Raw genomic sequence first — 15,871 nt, 5'->3', positions numbered from 1 at the left:
CCAATAAAAAGTAAGGTAGGACCCCATTCGTGTCCTATGACATCACAGAGACATTCTGTAGGACCCCATTCGTGTCCTATGACATCACAGAGACATTCTGTAGGACCCCATTCGTGTCCTATGACATCACAGAGACATTCTGTAGGACCCCATTCATTTCCGATAGCATTGCTGTGTCACATGTTAACAATTTCTGCCTCCAATTTTGTAACTGAGATGAGCGGACGTTACCTTTAACGTGTTCCCGGTCCCGGAGCCGCTCCGCTTGGGCCCCGGGGAGCTGCCCCCGCCGGGCCCCTGAGAGCCGGCCAGGCTGCACACGGTGGGAGAGGTGGGTCCTGGAGGAGGGTCAGTGACCATTACATCATTTATAGGTTAATAGCACTCTGGAATGCTCTGCCGAAAAACATCTCATCCACAATACATAATAAAATTACTTTAAAAAAAAATATTAAGAGATATCTTGACAACATGTCAAGTATGTAACTGTTATCTGTGTATTTTATCTTTTTTTTTGTTTGACTGGAATCTTAGATTTTATAATGTGAATTTGTATATTTGTATACATTTTTAATTTATGTTTTTTTTTTTTTTAATCTTATTTTTTGTTGTACATTTGTATTGTATTTGTTTTGTTCAGGACCCCAGGAAGGCTAGAGGCTCTTTCATGTGTCTCTAATGGGGATCCTTTAATAAACAGAAACATAGATAAGAAAATAAAATAAATAGAGACTTTGAAGCAGTGTGATTGGTGGGACACAAACCTACTTTCCACAGTATACAACCAGATTCGGGCGACTGAATCACTCACTGACTAACTCACATTTAATTAACCCTTTCACTACCACACTACCAAAATGGTTAACCCTTTCACGGCGACAATACGGAAGGTTAACCAATCAACCAAAACAGACCTTGGAATTGTATAAAATGAATGTGAGACCTCATTGTTTCATGCCACTGTCCTGATGAAGGCTGAATAGCCGAAACGTTGACGACAATAAAAGCAGAGAAAAAGTGAGTGCGGGAATTGTAAGTTTTTTCATCTGATAACCCTTTCACTGCCACACGACAAAGTGTTGACCCTTTCACTACCACACTACAGAAGGTTAACCTTTCACTACCACACTACAGAAGGTTTAACCTTTCACTACCAGTAGTGAAAGTGTTAACTTTCTGTAGTGTGGTAATGAAAGGGTTAAAGGTGCTACATAATAATATTCAGCCACTAGATGTCGCACTAGAGCACCAGCACGTAATTGATCCAATCAGGTGCATTCCACGTGGAGGAACATGTAAACAGCAACATTCCTTTTGGACCCGCCAACATTTTTTAAATGATAAATTCATTAACTGAATGATAATTTTTCCACACTTAGACAGCTGTTCTGTTATGTCCCCTGGCTGTACTGTCCACACTGTGTCCTTCCACATACTTCTTTATTTTTTTATCCACTTTTTCTCCTCCTGTTTTTCTGTGTTTTTCTCCCATCCCAATTTTTTGTCGTTATGCCAATTCCCCCCCTCCCCTTCCTGGTCGTTGCTCGCATGTGCCCCCCACTGGTCGGTCTAGGATGCCCTGAAGTCTATCAGATGCTTCCTCCGAGACATAGGAGACAGCCAGCAGCATCTTTTCACCTGCCAGCGCAGACTCTCATTGGTGAGATGTAACGTGTGGGAGGCTCAGTATGTCAGTATGACGACCGGCCAAGCCGGAGGCACCGCTGACAGCTGGATTCGATACCAGTGTCTCTGCGGTGGTAGACAGACGCTTAGTCCGCTGTGCCACCCAGCCGCCCCCCTTCTACATACTTCTAATACCTAAAGAGCATCAAATGTCCCCTGGCTGCATGACTACTGTCCGCACTGTGACTTCCACATACTTCTAATACCTAAAGAGCATCAAATGTCCCCTGGCTGTATGACTACTGTTCACACTGTGACTTCCACATACTTCTAATACCTAAAGAGCATCAAATGTCCCCTGGTATGACTGTTTGACTGTATGACTGTTTGACTGTATGGATGTATGACTGTATTACTGTATGACTGTATGACTGTATGACTGTTTGACTGTATGACTCTATGACTCTGAATGGCTGAATGTCATCTATTAACATCTAGTGGCTGAATGTTATCTATAGCACCTTTAACATCTAGTGGCTGAATGTCATCTATAGCACCTTTAACATCTAGTGGCTGAATGTTATCTATAGCACCTTTAACATCTAGTGGCTGAATGTCATCTATAGCACCTTTAACATCTAGTGGCTGAATGTTATCTATAGCACCTTTAGCATCTAGTGGCTGAATGTTATCTATAGCACCTTTAGCATATAGTGGCTGAATGTTATCTATAGCACCTTTAACATCTAGTGGCTGAATGTTATCTATAGCACCTTTAGCATCTAGTGGCTGAATGTTATCTATAGCACCTTTAACATCTAGTGGCTGAATGTTATCTATAGCACCTTTAACATCTAGTGGCTGAATGTTATCTATAGCACCTTTAACATCTAGTGGCTGAATGTTATCTATAGCACCTTTAACATCTAGTGGCTGAACGTTATCTATAACACCTTTAACATCTAGTGGCTGAATGTCATCTATAGCACCTTTAACATCTAGTGGCTGAATGTCATCTATAGCACCATCTAGTGGCTGAATGTTATCTATAGATGACATTCAGCCACTAGATGGTGCTATAGATAACATTCAGCCACTAGATGGTGCTATAGATGACATTCAGCCACTAAATGGTGCTATAGATCAGGGGTTCCCAAACTTTTCAGGCCAGGGCCCTGAAAATAAGGCGTCAGAGAGCCGCGGCCCAATGCACATCGTCAGGCTTTTTTTTTTTTTGCCAGGCGACCGATTTTTTAAGCCAAATATCACTTCAATCCTATTATTAAGTTAGTTCAAGTTAGTTATTCATTTATATGTGCTATTTATGAGAGGGCTAACTTGTTGCAAAATAATAATGATAATAATAATAGCCTCATTAAAATACTATTGTTGCTTCGGTTGTTTTCAGCATTTTATGTGCATAATCTGTTATTTAGTTTGAAATGTTCGTTGAAATAAGTAGATTTTTCGTTTTTGTTTATTTATTAAGTTAATATAAAACCATATAGTCACATTTTAGAATACAATAGAATATAATTTTAGAATACAACTAGAAACACTGTCCTGGCCTGCTTCTAAGTTCAGTGGCCTGACAAAAAATAATAATAAAAAAATAAAAAATAAAAAAAATATTTTTTTTAAATTTTTTTTAAATCATCTCACGGCCCACCCGTGGCTGCTCGCGGCCCACCTTTGGGTCGCGACCCCGACTTTGGGAACCACTGCTATAGATAACATTCAGCCACTAGATGGTGCTATAGATAACATTCAGCCACTAGATGGTGCTATAGATAACATTCAGCCACTAGATGTTAAAGGTGCTATAGATAACATTCAGCCACTAGATGGTGCTATAGATAACATTCAGCCACTAGATGGCGCTATAGATGACATTCAGCCACTAGATGTTAAAGGTGCTATAGATGACATTCAGCCACTAGATGTTAAAGGTGCTATAGATAACATTCAGCCACTAGATGTTAAAGGTGCTATAGATGACATTCAGCCACTAGATGTTAAAGGTGCTATAGATAACATTCAGCCACTAGATGTTAAATGTGCTATAGATAACATTCATCCACTAGATGGTGCTATAGATAACATTCAGCCACTAGATGGTGCTATAGATAACATTCAGCCACTAGATGGTGCTATAGATGACATTCAGCCACTAGATGTTAAAGGTGCTATAGATAACGTTCAGCCACTAGATGTTAAAGGTGCTATAGAAATAGATAACATTCAGCCACTAGATGTTAAAGGTGCTATAGATAACATGCAGCCACTAGATGTTAAAGGTGCTATAGATAACATTCAGCCACTAGATGTTAAAGGTGCTATAGATAACATTCAGCCACTAGATGCTAAAGGTGCTATAGATAACATTCAGCCACTAGATGTTAAAGGTGCTATAGATAACATTCAGCCACTAGATGCTAAAGGTGCTATAGATAACATTCAGCCACTAAATGCTAAAGGTGCTATAGATAACATTCAGCCACTAGATGTTAAAGGTGCTATAGATAACATTCATCCACTAGATGTTAAAGGTGCTATAGATAATATTCAGCCACTAGATGCTAAAGGTGCTATAGATAACATTCAGCCACTAGATGTTAAAGGTGCTATAGATAATATTCAGCCACTAGATGTTAAAGGTGCTATAGATAACATTCAGCCACTAGATGTTAAAGGTGCTATAGATAACATTCAGCCACTAGATGTTAAAGGTGCTATAGATAACATTCAGCCACTAGATGCTAAATGTGCTATAGATAACATTCAGCCACTAGATGTTAAAGGTGCTATAGATAACATTCAGCCACTAGATGTTAAAGGTGCTATAGATAACATTCAGCCACTAGATGTTAAAGATGCTATAGATGACATTCAGCCACTAGATGGTGCTATAGATAACATTCAGCCACTAGATGGTGCTATAGATGACATTCAGCCACTAGATGTTAAAGGTGCTATAGATGACATTCAGCCACTAGATGTTAAGGTGCTATAGATAACATTCAGCCACTAGATGTTAAAGGTGCTATAGATGACATTCAGCCACTAGATGTTAAAGGTGCTATAGATAACATTCAGCCACTAGATGTTAAAGGTGCTATAGATAACATTCAGCCACTAGATGGTGCTATAGATAACATTCAGCCACTAGATGTTAAAGGTGCTATAGATAACATTCATCCACTAGATGTTAAAGGTGCTATAGATAATATTCAGCCACTAGATGCTAAAGGTGCTATAGATAACATTCAGCCACTAGATGTTAAAGGTGCTATAGATAATATTCAGCCACTAGATGTTAAAGGTGCTATAGATAACATTCAGCCACTAGATGTTAAAGGTGCTATAGATAACATTCAGCCACTAGATGTTAAAGGTGCTATAGATAACATTCAGCCACTAGATGCTAAATGTGCTATAGATAACATTCAGCCACTAGATGTTAAAGGTGCTATAGATAACATTCAGCCACTAGATGTTAAAGGTGCTATAGATAACATTCAGCCACTAGATGTTAAAGATGCTATAGATGACATTCAGCCACTAGATGGTGCTATAGATAACATTCAGCCACTAGATGGTGCTATAGATGACATTCAGCCACTAGATGTTAAAGGTGCTATAGATGACATTCAGCCACTAGATGTTAAGGTGCTATAGATAACATTCAGCCACTAGATGTTAAAGGTGCTATAGATGACATTCAGCCACTAGATGTTAAAGGTGCTATAGATAACATTCAGCCACTAGATGTTAAAGGTGCTATAGATAACATTCAGCCACTAGATGGTGCTATAGATAACATTCAGCCACTAGATGGTGCTATAGATGACATTCAGCCACTAGATGTTAAAGGTGCTATAGATGACATTCAGCCACTAGATGTTAAGGTGCTATAGATAACATTCAGCCACTAGATGTTAAAGGTGCTATAGATGACATTCAGCCACTAGATGTTAAAGGTGCTATAGATAACATTCAGCCACTAGATGTTAAAGATGCTATAGATGACATTCAGCCACTAGATGGTGCTATAGATAACATTCAGCCACTAGATGGTGCTATAGATGACATTCAGCCACTAGATGTTAAAGGTGCTATAGATGACATTCAGCCACTAGATGTTAAGGTGCTTAGATAACATTCAGCCACTAGATGTTAAAGGTGCTATAGATGACATTCAGCCACTAGATGTTAAAGGTGCTATAGATAACATTCAGCCACTAGATGTTAAAGGTGCTATAGATAACATTCAGCCACTAGATGGTGCTATAGATAACATTCAGCCACTAGATGGTGCTATAGTCTATAGCACCATCTAGTGGCTGAATGTTATCTATACCACCATCTAGTGGCTGAATGTTATCTATAGCACCTTTAACATCTAGTGGCTGAATGTCATCTATAGCACCTTTAGCATCTAGTGGCTGAATGTCATCTATAGCACCTTTAACAAGTCAAGAGTCAAGTCAAGAGTTTTAATTGTCACGGCATACAAGTATACAATGAAATGCGGGTGGTCTTGCCCGCAACGATGTGCAATACAGTGTTACAACATATAATAGAATATACAATGTACAATAAAAAAACAACATTGTGCAATAAACAGGTAACAGGTAACATGGTGTGACATCTCGGTATCTGTACATAGTTATTTACAGAGCATATAGGACATGCTAGGTAGCTTTGGTAGTGCAATACACTGTTCCTGTTATTCTAATTTAAAGTGGCCTTTCCTTTTGGCCATAAGTGTGCGGCATGAGTGTGTGCCCGCTCATGTTAAAGTGTTAAGTGGCTGCTAGTGTGTGAGCGTGCACAGCGTGCGTGTCGTGTGTGTGTTCATGTGTGCTTGTGTGTGGATAGTTCAGTGTTCTGTGGCACTCAATGTTCATTGTTCAGGGCTCTGATGGCCTGGGGGAAGAAGCTGAGCCTAAGCCGCTCTGTCCTAGTAGCTGGGGTTCGCAGGCGTCTGCCTGACCTCAGCAGCTGGAACAGGCTGTTATTGGGGTGGTGAGGGTCTTTCATTATCCTGCAGGCTCTGGATTTGCACCTCTTGTTGTATAGAACCTGCAGGGGAGGTAGTGCAATACCCGTGGTACGCTCGGCTGAGCGCACCACTCTCTGTAGGGCCTTCTTGTCTTGTGCCGTGCTGTTTCCATACCAGGCAGTGATGTTTCCGGTCAAGATGCTCTCTACAGCTCCTGAGTAGAAGGACTGGAGTATCTTCCCCGATACTCTGAACTTCCTTAACTGTCTCAGGTGGTAGAGGCGCTGTTTCGCCTTCTTTACTACTGTGTCTATGTGTGTTGACCATGTCAGATCCTCTGAGATGTGGACCCCCAGGTACTTAAAGCTGCTCACCCTGTCCACGGTAGCCCCGTTAATCATCAGTGGTGTGTGTGTCTCCTGCTGTCCTCTCCTATAATCCACGATCAGCTCCTTGGTTTTACCAATGTTCAGGAGCAGGCTGTTGTCCTGGCACCAGCGTTCCAGTACCTCAACCTCCTCCCGGTAGGCCTTCTCGTCGTTGTCCGAGATCAGCCCCACCACCACCGTGTCGTCTGCGAACTTCACTATGGAGTTGGAGCTGAACTTGGCCACACAGTCGTGTGTGTAGAGTGAGTACAGCAGGGGGCTTAGAACACAGCCCTGGGGGGACCCGATGCTCAGGGTGATGGTGTTGGAGGTCTGACCCCCCACCCTGACCGCCTGGGGCCTTTCACTCAGAAAGTCCAGTACCCAGGCGCTCAGGGCGGAGTTCAGACCCAGCTCGATCAGCTTGTCCACCAGTCTGGTGGGGACTATGGTGTTGAACGCTGAGCTGTAGTCAATGAACAACAGTCTCACATAGCCCCCCTTCTGACGGTCAAGGTGGGAGAGGGTGCTGTGCAGTACCTGGGAGACCGCGTCGTCAGTGGACCTGTTTGTCCTGTATGCAAATTGCATAGGGTCCATATCACTGGGGAGGGAGGCACAAATGTGGTCCTTGACCAGCCTCTCAAAACATTTCATGACCACAGAGGTGAGTGCCACCGGTCTGTAGTCATTTGGATTGGACATGTTGGGGAGGGTTTCTTCGGTACAGGGATGATGGTAGACATCTTGAAGCAGGCAGGGACCACCGACTCCGCCAGGGATTGATTAAATATGGCGGTGAACACCGGGGCAAGCTGGTTGGCACAGGACTTAAGTATGTGTCCTGTTATACCATCTGGGCCAGCAGCCTTCCTGGTGTTCACCTGCATAAATGCTCTTCTCACACTGTGTACCGTCAATGAGAGAGCGTCCCCGCCCCCCCGCGGATGCCCCCCCCCCCCTCCACAACAGCCGGCGCACCAGTGACGTCACTAGCAGTTGGGCTAGCAGTGCCACTGTTTGCACCAAACCGCACGTAGAAGGTGTTGAGCTGGTCCGCAAGGGAGGCGTCGTCGCTCCCCAGCTAGTGGCTGAATGTTATCTATAGCACCTTTAGCATCTAGTGGCTGAATGTTATCTATAGCACCTTTAACATCTAGTGGCTGAATGTTATATATAGCACCTTTAACATCTAGTGGCTGAATGTCATCTATAGCACCTTTAACATCTAGTGGCTGAATGTTATATATAGCACCTTTAACATCTAGTGGCTGAATGTTATCTATAGCACCTTTAACATCTAGTGGCTGCATGTCATCTATAGCACCTTTAAGTATCTTGAGTTACCTTGTGCTGAGAGGGCTGAGCCTAGCGAGGCCTGGGTCTGGAGCACAGGAGTGTTCTCTGATCCAGAGTTATAACTAGCCTCTATAGGAGAGAGAGAGAGAGAGAGAGAGAGAGAGAGAGAGAGAGAGAGAGAGAGAGAGAGAGAGAGAGAGAGAGAGAGAGAGAGAGAGAGAGAGAGAGAGGAGGAGGGGGAGAGAGAGAGAGAGACACACACACACACACAAACAGAGAGACAGAGAGAGAGATATGGAGTTGAGTTGAGTTATTTTTACATCGAACATTCAACCATATAAAAAACACATATACAAATGATAAACTAAAGGTCAAAAGGACATAGAAACAGAAAGAGAAGAAGAGAAGTGAAGATAGAAGCGGATGAAGAGAGGAAGAGAGAGAGAGGAAGAGAGAGAGAGAAACAGATACAATCAGATGTCTTGATTTTAGAGAAGCATAACTTCTCTTCCCCCCTCCTCCACACTGCAGCCCCCCTCCTCCACACTGCAGCCCCCCCTCCTCCACACTGCAGCCCCCCCCTGCTCCACACTGCAGCCCCCCCCCTCCTCCACACTGCAGCCCCCCTCCTCCACACTGCAGCCCCCTCCTCCACACTGCAGCCCCCCTCCTCCACACTGCAGCCCCCTCCTCCACACTGCAGCCCCCCCCCCTCCTCCACACTGCAGCCCCCCCCCCTCCTCCACACTGCAGCCCCCCCCTCCTCCACACACTGCAGCCCCCCCTCCTCCACACTGCAGCCCCCCCCTCCACACTGCAGCCCCCCCTCCTCCACACTGCAGCCCCCCCTCCTCCACACTGCAGCCCCCCCCCCTCCTCCACACTGCAGCCCCCCCTCCTTCACACTGCAACCCCCCTCCTCCACACTGCAGCCCCCCCTCCTCCACACTGCAGCCCCCCCCTCCTCCACACTGCAGCCCCCCCCTCCTCCACACTGCAGCCCCCCCTCCTCCACACTGCAGCCCCCCCCTCCTCCACACTGCAGCCCCCCCTCCTCCACACTGCAGCCCCCCCCTCCACACTGCAGCCCCCCCCCTCCTCCACACTGCAGCCCCCCCTCCTCCACACTGCAGCCCCCTCCTCCACACTGCAGCCCCCCCATCTCCACACTGCAGCCCCCCCCTCCTCCACACTGCAGCCCCCCCCTCCTCCACACTGCAGCCCCCCTCCTCCACACTGCAGCCCCCCCCTCCTCCACACTGCAGCCCCTCCTTCTCCACACTGCAGCCCCCTCCTCCACACTGCAGCCCCCCTCCTCCACACTGCAGCCCCCCCTCCTCCACACTGCAGCCCCTCCTTCTCCACACTGCAGCCCCCCCCTCCTCCACACTGCAGCCCCCCCTCCTCCACACTGCAGCCCCCCCTCCTGCAGCCCCCCCTCCTCCACACTGCAGCCCCCCCTCCTCCACACTGCAGCCCCCCTCCTCCACACTGCAGCCCCCCCTCCTCCACACTGCAGCCCCCCTCCTCCACACTGCAGCCCCCCCTCCTCCACACTGCAGCCCCCCCTCCTGCAGCCCCCCCTCCTCCACACTGCAGCCCCCCATCTCCACACTGCAGCCCCCCTCCTCCACACTGCAGCCCCCCCTCCTCCACACTGCAGCCCCCCCATCTCCACACTGCAGCCCCCCTCCTCCACACTGCAGCCCCCCTCCTCCACACTGCAGCCCCCCCATCTCCACACTGCAGCCCCCCTCCTCCACACTGCAGCCCCCCCCTCCACACTGCAGTAAAAACCTCCATGTGACTCTGTGTTTGAAAACATATTGAAAGAAGAATGTCTTTCACCTCCTCCTCATCTCCATTATCATCTGCTCAGGAATCAGCCTCCACTGCACATCAACTTATACATTAAACCATAAACTGTGACTTCAGTGTCCTCCATGTTTACGTCCATCTTCGTTATTGTTCATATCCCCATGTGGGTCAGTTCAGGAGCGACACCAGTTCATATCCCCATGTGGGTCAGTTCAGGAGCGACACCAGTTCATATCCCCATGTGGGTCAGTTCAGGAGCGACACCAGTTCATATCCCCATGTGGGTCAGTTCAGGAGCGACACCAGTTCATATCCCCATGTGGGTCAGTTCAGGAGCGACACCAGTTCATATCCCCATGTGGGTCAGTTCAGGAGCGACACCAGTTCATATCCCCATGTGGGTCAGTTCAGGAGCGACACCAGTTCATATCCCCATGTGGGTCAGTTCAGGAGCGACACCAGTTCACACTGGAATCTGATATTTTAACATTTAAAAAACTAATTATGTGAACAGCCAAACAAAACAAAAAAATATCTGAGCAATAAATCAGAATTGAGCACTAAGGCCTGCAGTGTGAACGCAGCCCCAGTCACTATATGTTTGAGACCCTTTCTCTTATTGATTGATTGATTGTTTGATTGATTGATTGATTGACTGAGATTATAACAACTGTAGCCAACCAACCAACAGAGTGAGCTATAGAGCTGCTTGTGTCATGTTCAGTTTGTTGTTGTTGATGATGTTGTTGTTATAGTTGTTGTTGTTGTTGTTGTTGTTGTTGTTGTAGTACTACTGGTGTTCTCTGTTGATTGTGTCCTGTCCTGTTTGCAATGTTATGTTGTCAATGTCTTAAAAAAAAGGCTACATGTTGACTATATTTCCTTGACAACTAATGTATGTGGAAATTCTGTGAACACAGGACATCGCCATGGCAACACTGCGACCAGGATTCAGTTAGAAGGGGAGCTGGTGGTGTCATTCCTCTTTAAAGAGAATACAAGGTTTTAGAATGCTGGTCCCAGTCAGTGATCCAGTGAGGATATCATATCTCTGGTCCCAGTCAGTGATCCAGTGAGGATATCATATCTCTGGTCCCAGTCAGTGATCCAGTGAGGATATCATATCTCTGGTCCCAGTCAGTGATCCAGTGAGGATATCATATCTCCAGAACCAGTCAGCATATAGGGAGGTGTAGTGGTTACGCTATTGCCGTTTTTCGTGTTCCACCCTCTGTCCAACGCAATGTATTTCCCCATTGCCCATTTCTAAATCGTCTCGTTTAAAACAAATAAAGCATTAACATTTGCATGGTGTACCTTTCTGTGCTTATTCATCCACAATCTATAGCTCAACATAAAAATATTCTGAATTAATCATAAAAAAAAATCGCCAACCGAAAATGCTTAAACAATAATGTTAGTGATAGAAGGGAACTCATTTTGTGCAAAAATGTAAAGCTTTTCAATTTCCATGCGGCAGAATTGTTACAATAGCCGATAATCCATTTTCCCTATGATGAATCTCTATACGGGTGGAACAACCAGTGACGTCAGACTACACCTCCCTATTGGCCTGTGCATACAGTTTGCAGCACTGGTGCTGCACATGAACATCATCACACATGTCATCAGTGATATTGTGACCCAAATATCGCACACTCTTCACCACATCTAGAGCGCAGTCAGACAGCAAGAATGTCATAATCACAGCACGGGCATACTTCACTCCCCCTCCTTTTCCCCTCACGTTCTCCACACGCTCCTCTTCATCCCCCTCTCCATCCACTACACCCTCCTCCTCATCCTCTCCTTCTCCATCCACCCCTCCATTTACCCTTATACGACCAGCATCACTTAACTTCACGCCACCTAGCCCAGCTGCACTCCATCCCCCTAATTCACACGCGGTCAGGCACCTCACTCTTCACAGCTGCACCCTATCCCCCTCTGATGAGGTGCCTACTTCTACTCCTCGACGCTGACCAGAAGTCGGCGTGGTATTAAATACCACTACCCAGGTACGACGTCTCTACCTAAAAGCTCTGCTGGAATCTACCCTTTGTATTGCCTTGCTCTAACCTGTTCTCTCCTGTGCCCCAAGGACCGCCGTCCCTGCCTGGACGTTTCCTGTCCCCGAAGAGGAACACTTGCTCACCCGCTGCAGCTCAGCAGCCCCCAAGACAAGAACAGGACCACTTGCTCGCTCGCTGCCGCCACGGCAGCCACAAGACAGAACATAACCCGTTCTATTCCCCCCAATTCCTGTGTTGCTCATTTCATTAAAACCCTTGAAAACGCTCCTATCTCCTCTCCTGTGTATTCAGCAATTGGGCTGTGTTCCAGACCACAATCTCACAGAATACCACGACCAAAATGTCAGCACCAGCTGCACTCGAGACCGAGGAGGAGGATACACATCCATCACGTAAAAGGACGTTTCAAAGGGAGCCTGTGAGTATTATCGACGACCAGAATGCTCGGGTAGACCAACTCGCTCACTCGTTGGATGAAATCATTGCTCAGCTTACCGCTCTCGCACACGGCTCTGCGGAGCGAGACAGACTATACGGCCGTTTCGAGGCATATGTAACGGCTCAGCAAGCTCCACCAGCCTCTTCCCCCGCTGCGGCGATACCCCCGCATAGGGAACCCCCTGTCCCCGCACCAGAACGCTACGACGGAAGCGTCTCTAAGTGCCGAGCTTTTTTATTTCAGTGCTCATTGGTGTTCGAACAGCAACCATACACGTTTCACAACGATAGGTCTAAAGTAGCTTACCTGTCGGCTCTGCTCACGGGCGCGGCGTTGAAATGGGCCACCGCTCTCCACTTTAATAATTCCTTCCTCTGCAATTCATACTCTGAGTATGTCGACGACATGTGTAAAGTATTCGACCACCCTCCAGATGGCTCAGAGGGGGCCTCCGGCTTGTTTTCGATCCGCCTAGGAAGTTGCAGTGTAAGCGAATACGCTATCGAGTTCCACATCCTAGCCGCCGGCGCTGACTGGGGCGACACACCGTTGCGAGGTGCATTCCGCCAAGGCTTGAGCGACGTTATAAAGGACGAACTCGCGTCCAAAGAGAAACCAAACTCTCTAAACGACCTAATCCATTTGGCTAGGGAACTGGACTTGCGTCTTCGTGAACGTCGGCGAGAGAAAGCTAGCACCACTCCGCCTCGCCGCGTCGTCCGCGCTGAAGAAAGTAGTTCCTCCGAGCCCATGGATCTCGACCGCTCACGCCTTCCCCCCAGCAAACGCCGACACAGGCTCGCCACAGGAGCATGTCTATACTGCGGCCAATTAGGTCACTCCGTTGTCTCGTGCTGGCTTCGCCCAAAACGACGGGGCTCGACAGTAGCGCTGGGCGTCTCCAACGCATCATCAAGACAGCCTCCAAAATAATTGGCTGTCTCCTCCCCTCTCTGGACTCCATCTACACCTCACGCACAGTCACCCGCTCTGTTAAAATAGTCAACGACCCCTCTCACCCAGCACACCACTTATTCCAGCACATGCCCTCAGGTCGCTACAGGTCCATCCTAACCAGACACACACGTTTCACAAACAGTTTTTTCCCCACAGCAGTCCGAACACTGAACACCCTGGCCCGCCCCCCTTTGCACAAACGGGCAAGCATCTGTCACCGACCGACACTGTTACCGTGACTGTCCTATATGTATTTATGTATATATGTTTTGACGTTTTTTATGTTTGATGTCTGTTTCATGTTTGATATAACCAGTGGTCAACATCTGTACCGAAAACAATTACCACCAACCATCGTTGTGTAGCATTAAAGTATCTTGTATCTTGTATCTTGTCTGTTCGAGTCTTGATATCGCTCCCAGCTCCGGCCCAAACATGCTATAGTTGTCTTTGCTGTTAATTTGACCTGTCTTGTCTTTGATAACGGGCACAAGTTGAACTGCTATCATGGAGTCAGGTAAAATACCATGTTTTAAAAAGCCAGAGAAGCACAGAGCGAGATGAGGGATGAGACTTAAGGCTGGCATGCTTTAAATGTTCAGCAGTAATATGATCAGCACCACAGGCCTTGTTGTTATCTAGCTTTAGGATGGCATGTTGGATTTCCTCTGGACTAACACATACGTACGTTCTCAGAGGGGTCTACATCTTCAGGTACAAATGTATCACTTCTAATATAATTAAACAGCTCAAAGTAGTGCTGTCTCCATAACTCAGCAATTGTATCTGATCCACAGACACCATTGATATTGGATGGCAAGGGAGCTTTGCAGTTGTCCATGTGACGACCCTCCCCACACTGTGTTGTCTTCCTCTGCTCTGGCTGGCAGAGCAGAGCTGGGGGAGGCTCGTCAGGTTAATTGGGGCACACCTGGGCCGGTGTGTCTCAGGCAGGATATCAGAGAGAGACTGCCTCTGATGCGTGATTACCAAAGGTAGCCGCATTTCTGGCAGACGCTCTCTGATTGGCCGACGTCAGTTTCTACACTGGTTAAGCTTAGGCACTCTTCGAAGTTGGTTAAGGTTAGAGTTTGTCTTAGAGCGTGACGGCAAGTTCTTTCGACGGTTAAGCTTAGGCACTCTTTCGAAGTTGGTTAAGGTTAGAGTTTGTCTTAGAGCATGGCGATAGAACGCCAGGTAGTTTGCAGGCTGTTTGACGTGGAAATGGGCAAAGACACAGCTCGTCACGCTATTGGGCGCACATGTCACATGACCAGAAACGTCTGCCAGAAATGCGGCTACCTTTGGTATGGACGCACCTCTGATCTCTGGCGAACTCCCCATTTAGTTTTTGGTTCTTTGTTTGTCTGGTTGTTGTTTTTGGTTATTTGGTTCTTTGGTTGTTAATTTTGGTTCATTTGTTTTGGTTGCTTTTCTTTGCTTTTACACCTACACATTCATGCTACACATACACTCATCCACACACTGCTGACACTGATACTCATATTGGCTGCTCTTTTAGTTAATTAAATTAATCTTTTGTTATTTCTTAAATTGTGCCTGTCTCCCTCTTAGTACGTTTCCGAGCAAGGGAGTCAGCCCTCAGTGTAACCGCATTCCTGCTAATGAAGTGGACAGCATATTTGAACCTTGCATTAGAGCATTTTTTGTGTTCAAACAAGGGCCCCTGTCTCACTCTACCTGACCCTGCCCAATTCTTTAAAAGCTTCTCTGGCTTTGTTATGTAGTTCTGCCACATGCTCATTCCAGCCAGGTTTGACATTGATTGATTGATTGATTGATTGATTGATTGATTGATTGATTGATTGATTGATTGATTGATTGAACACTTTATTAACAGATTGCAGAATGGGTACAATACAGTACAGCTCAATACACACAATTGTTAAGGGGATGCAGACCAGAGAAAGACTTTCGTCTTGTTTACATCAGGGTCCCCCATTTTCAATTCATCAGGACATATATGACATACATGACATACAGATATTCAGTACTGCTACATCTATACATTTATGACATACCAGATTTGCAAATACAGTACTGTTTGTGATACAGAAGGAGTCAAGAAAAGGGAGTATATACATTTGACATAGAAACTGTACATTGGAGGAGGTTGGGTGGGGTTGTGTGGGGGGGGTTGGGTACATTGGGATATTGTCAACCATACTGGGTCATTTACATTGGAGGTGGTTGGGGGGGGGGGGGAGAAACACTGTATAAACAAGCAGAACTGTACATTGAGGGGGGGGGGGGGAGACACTGTACAAACAAGCAAAATTGTACATTGGACTATTGACAAAACCAT

The 15,871-nt window shown here is 46.4% G+C and overlaps 1 protein-coding gene across 1 annotated transcript in view; it reads right to left on the bottom strand.

Annotated features, from left to right (window-relative positions):
• Positions 1-15,871, bottom strand: part of LOC311234607 (kalirin-like) — a 225,865-nt gene that overhangs the window by 35,839 nt on the left and 174,155 nt on the right. Inside the window, 2 exon segments of the mRNA XM_084321852.1 lie at positions 232-338; positions 8,347-8,427. Coding sequence (XP_084177978.1) covers positions 232-338; positions 8,347-8,427 — 188 coding nt within the window.

The sequence above is a fragment of the Notolepis coatsorum genome, assembly GCF_963971535.1.
Source record: "Notolepis coatsorum genome assembly, chromosome: 1".
Classification (NCBI taxonomy): domain Eukaryota; kingdom Metazoa; phylum Chordata; class Actinopteri; order Aulopiformes; family Paralepididae; genus Notolepis; species Notolepis coatsorum.
Note: the sequence above shows the minus strand (reverse complement) of the source record. Positions and strands in the feature narration are given on the sequence as shown.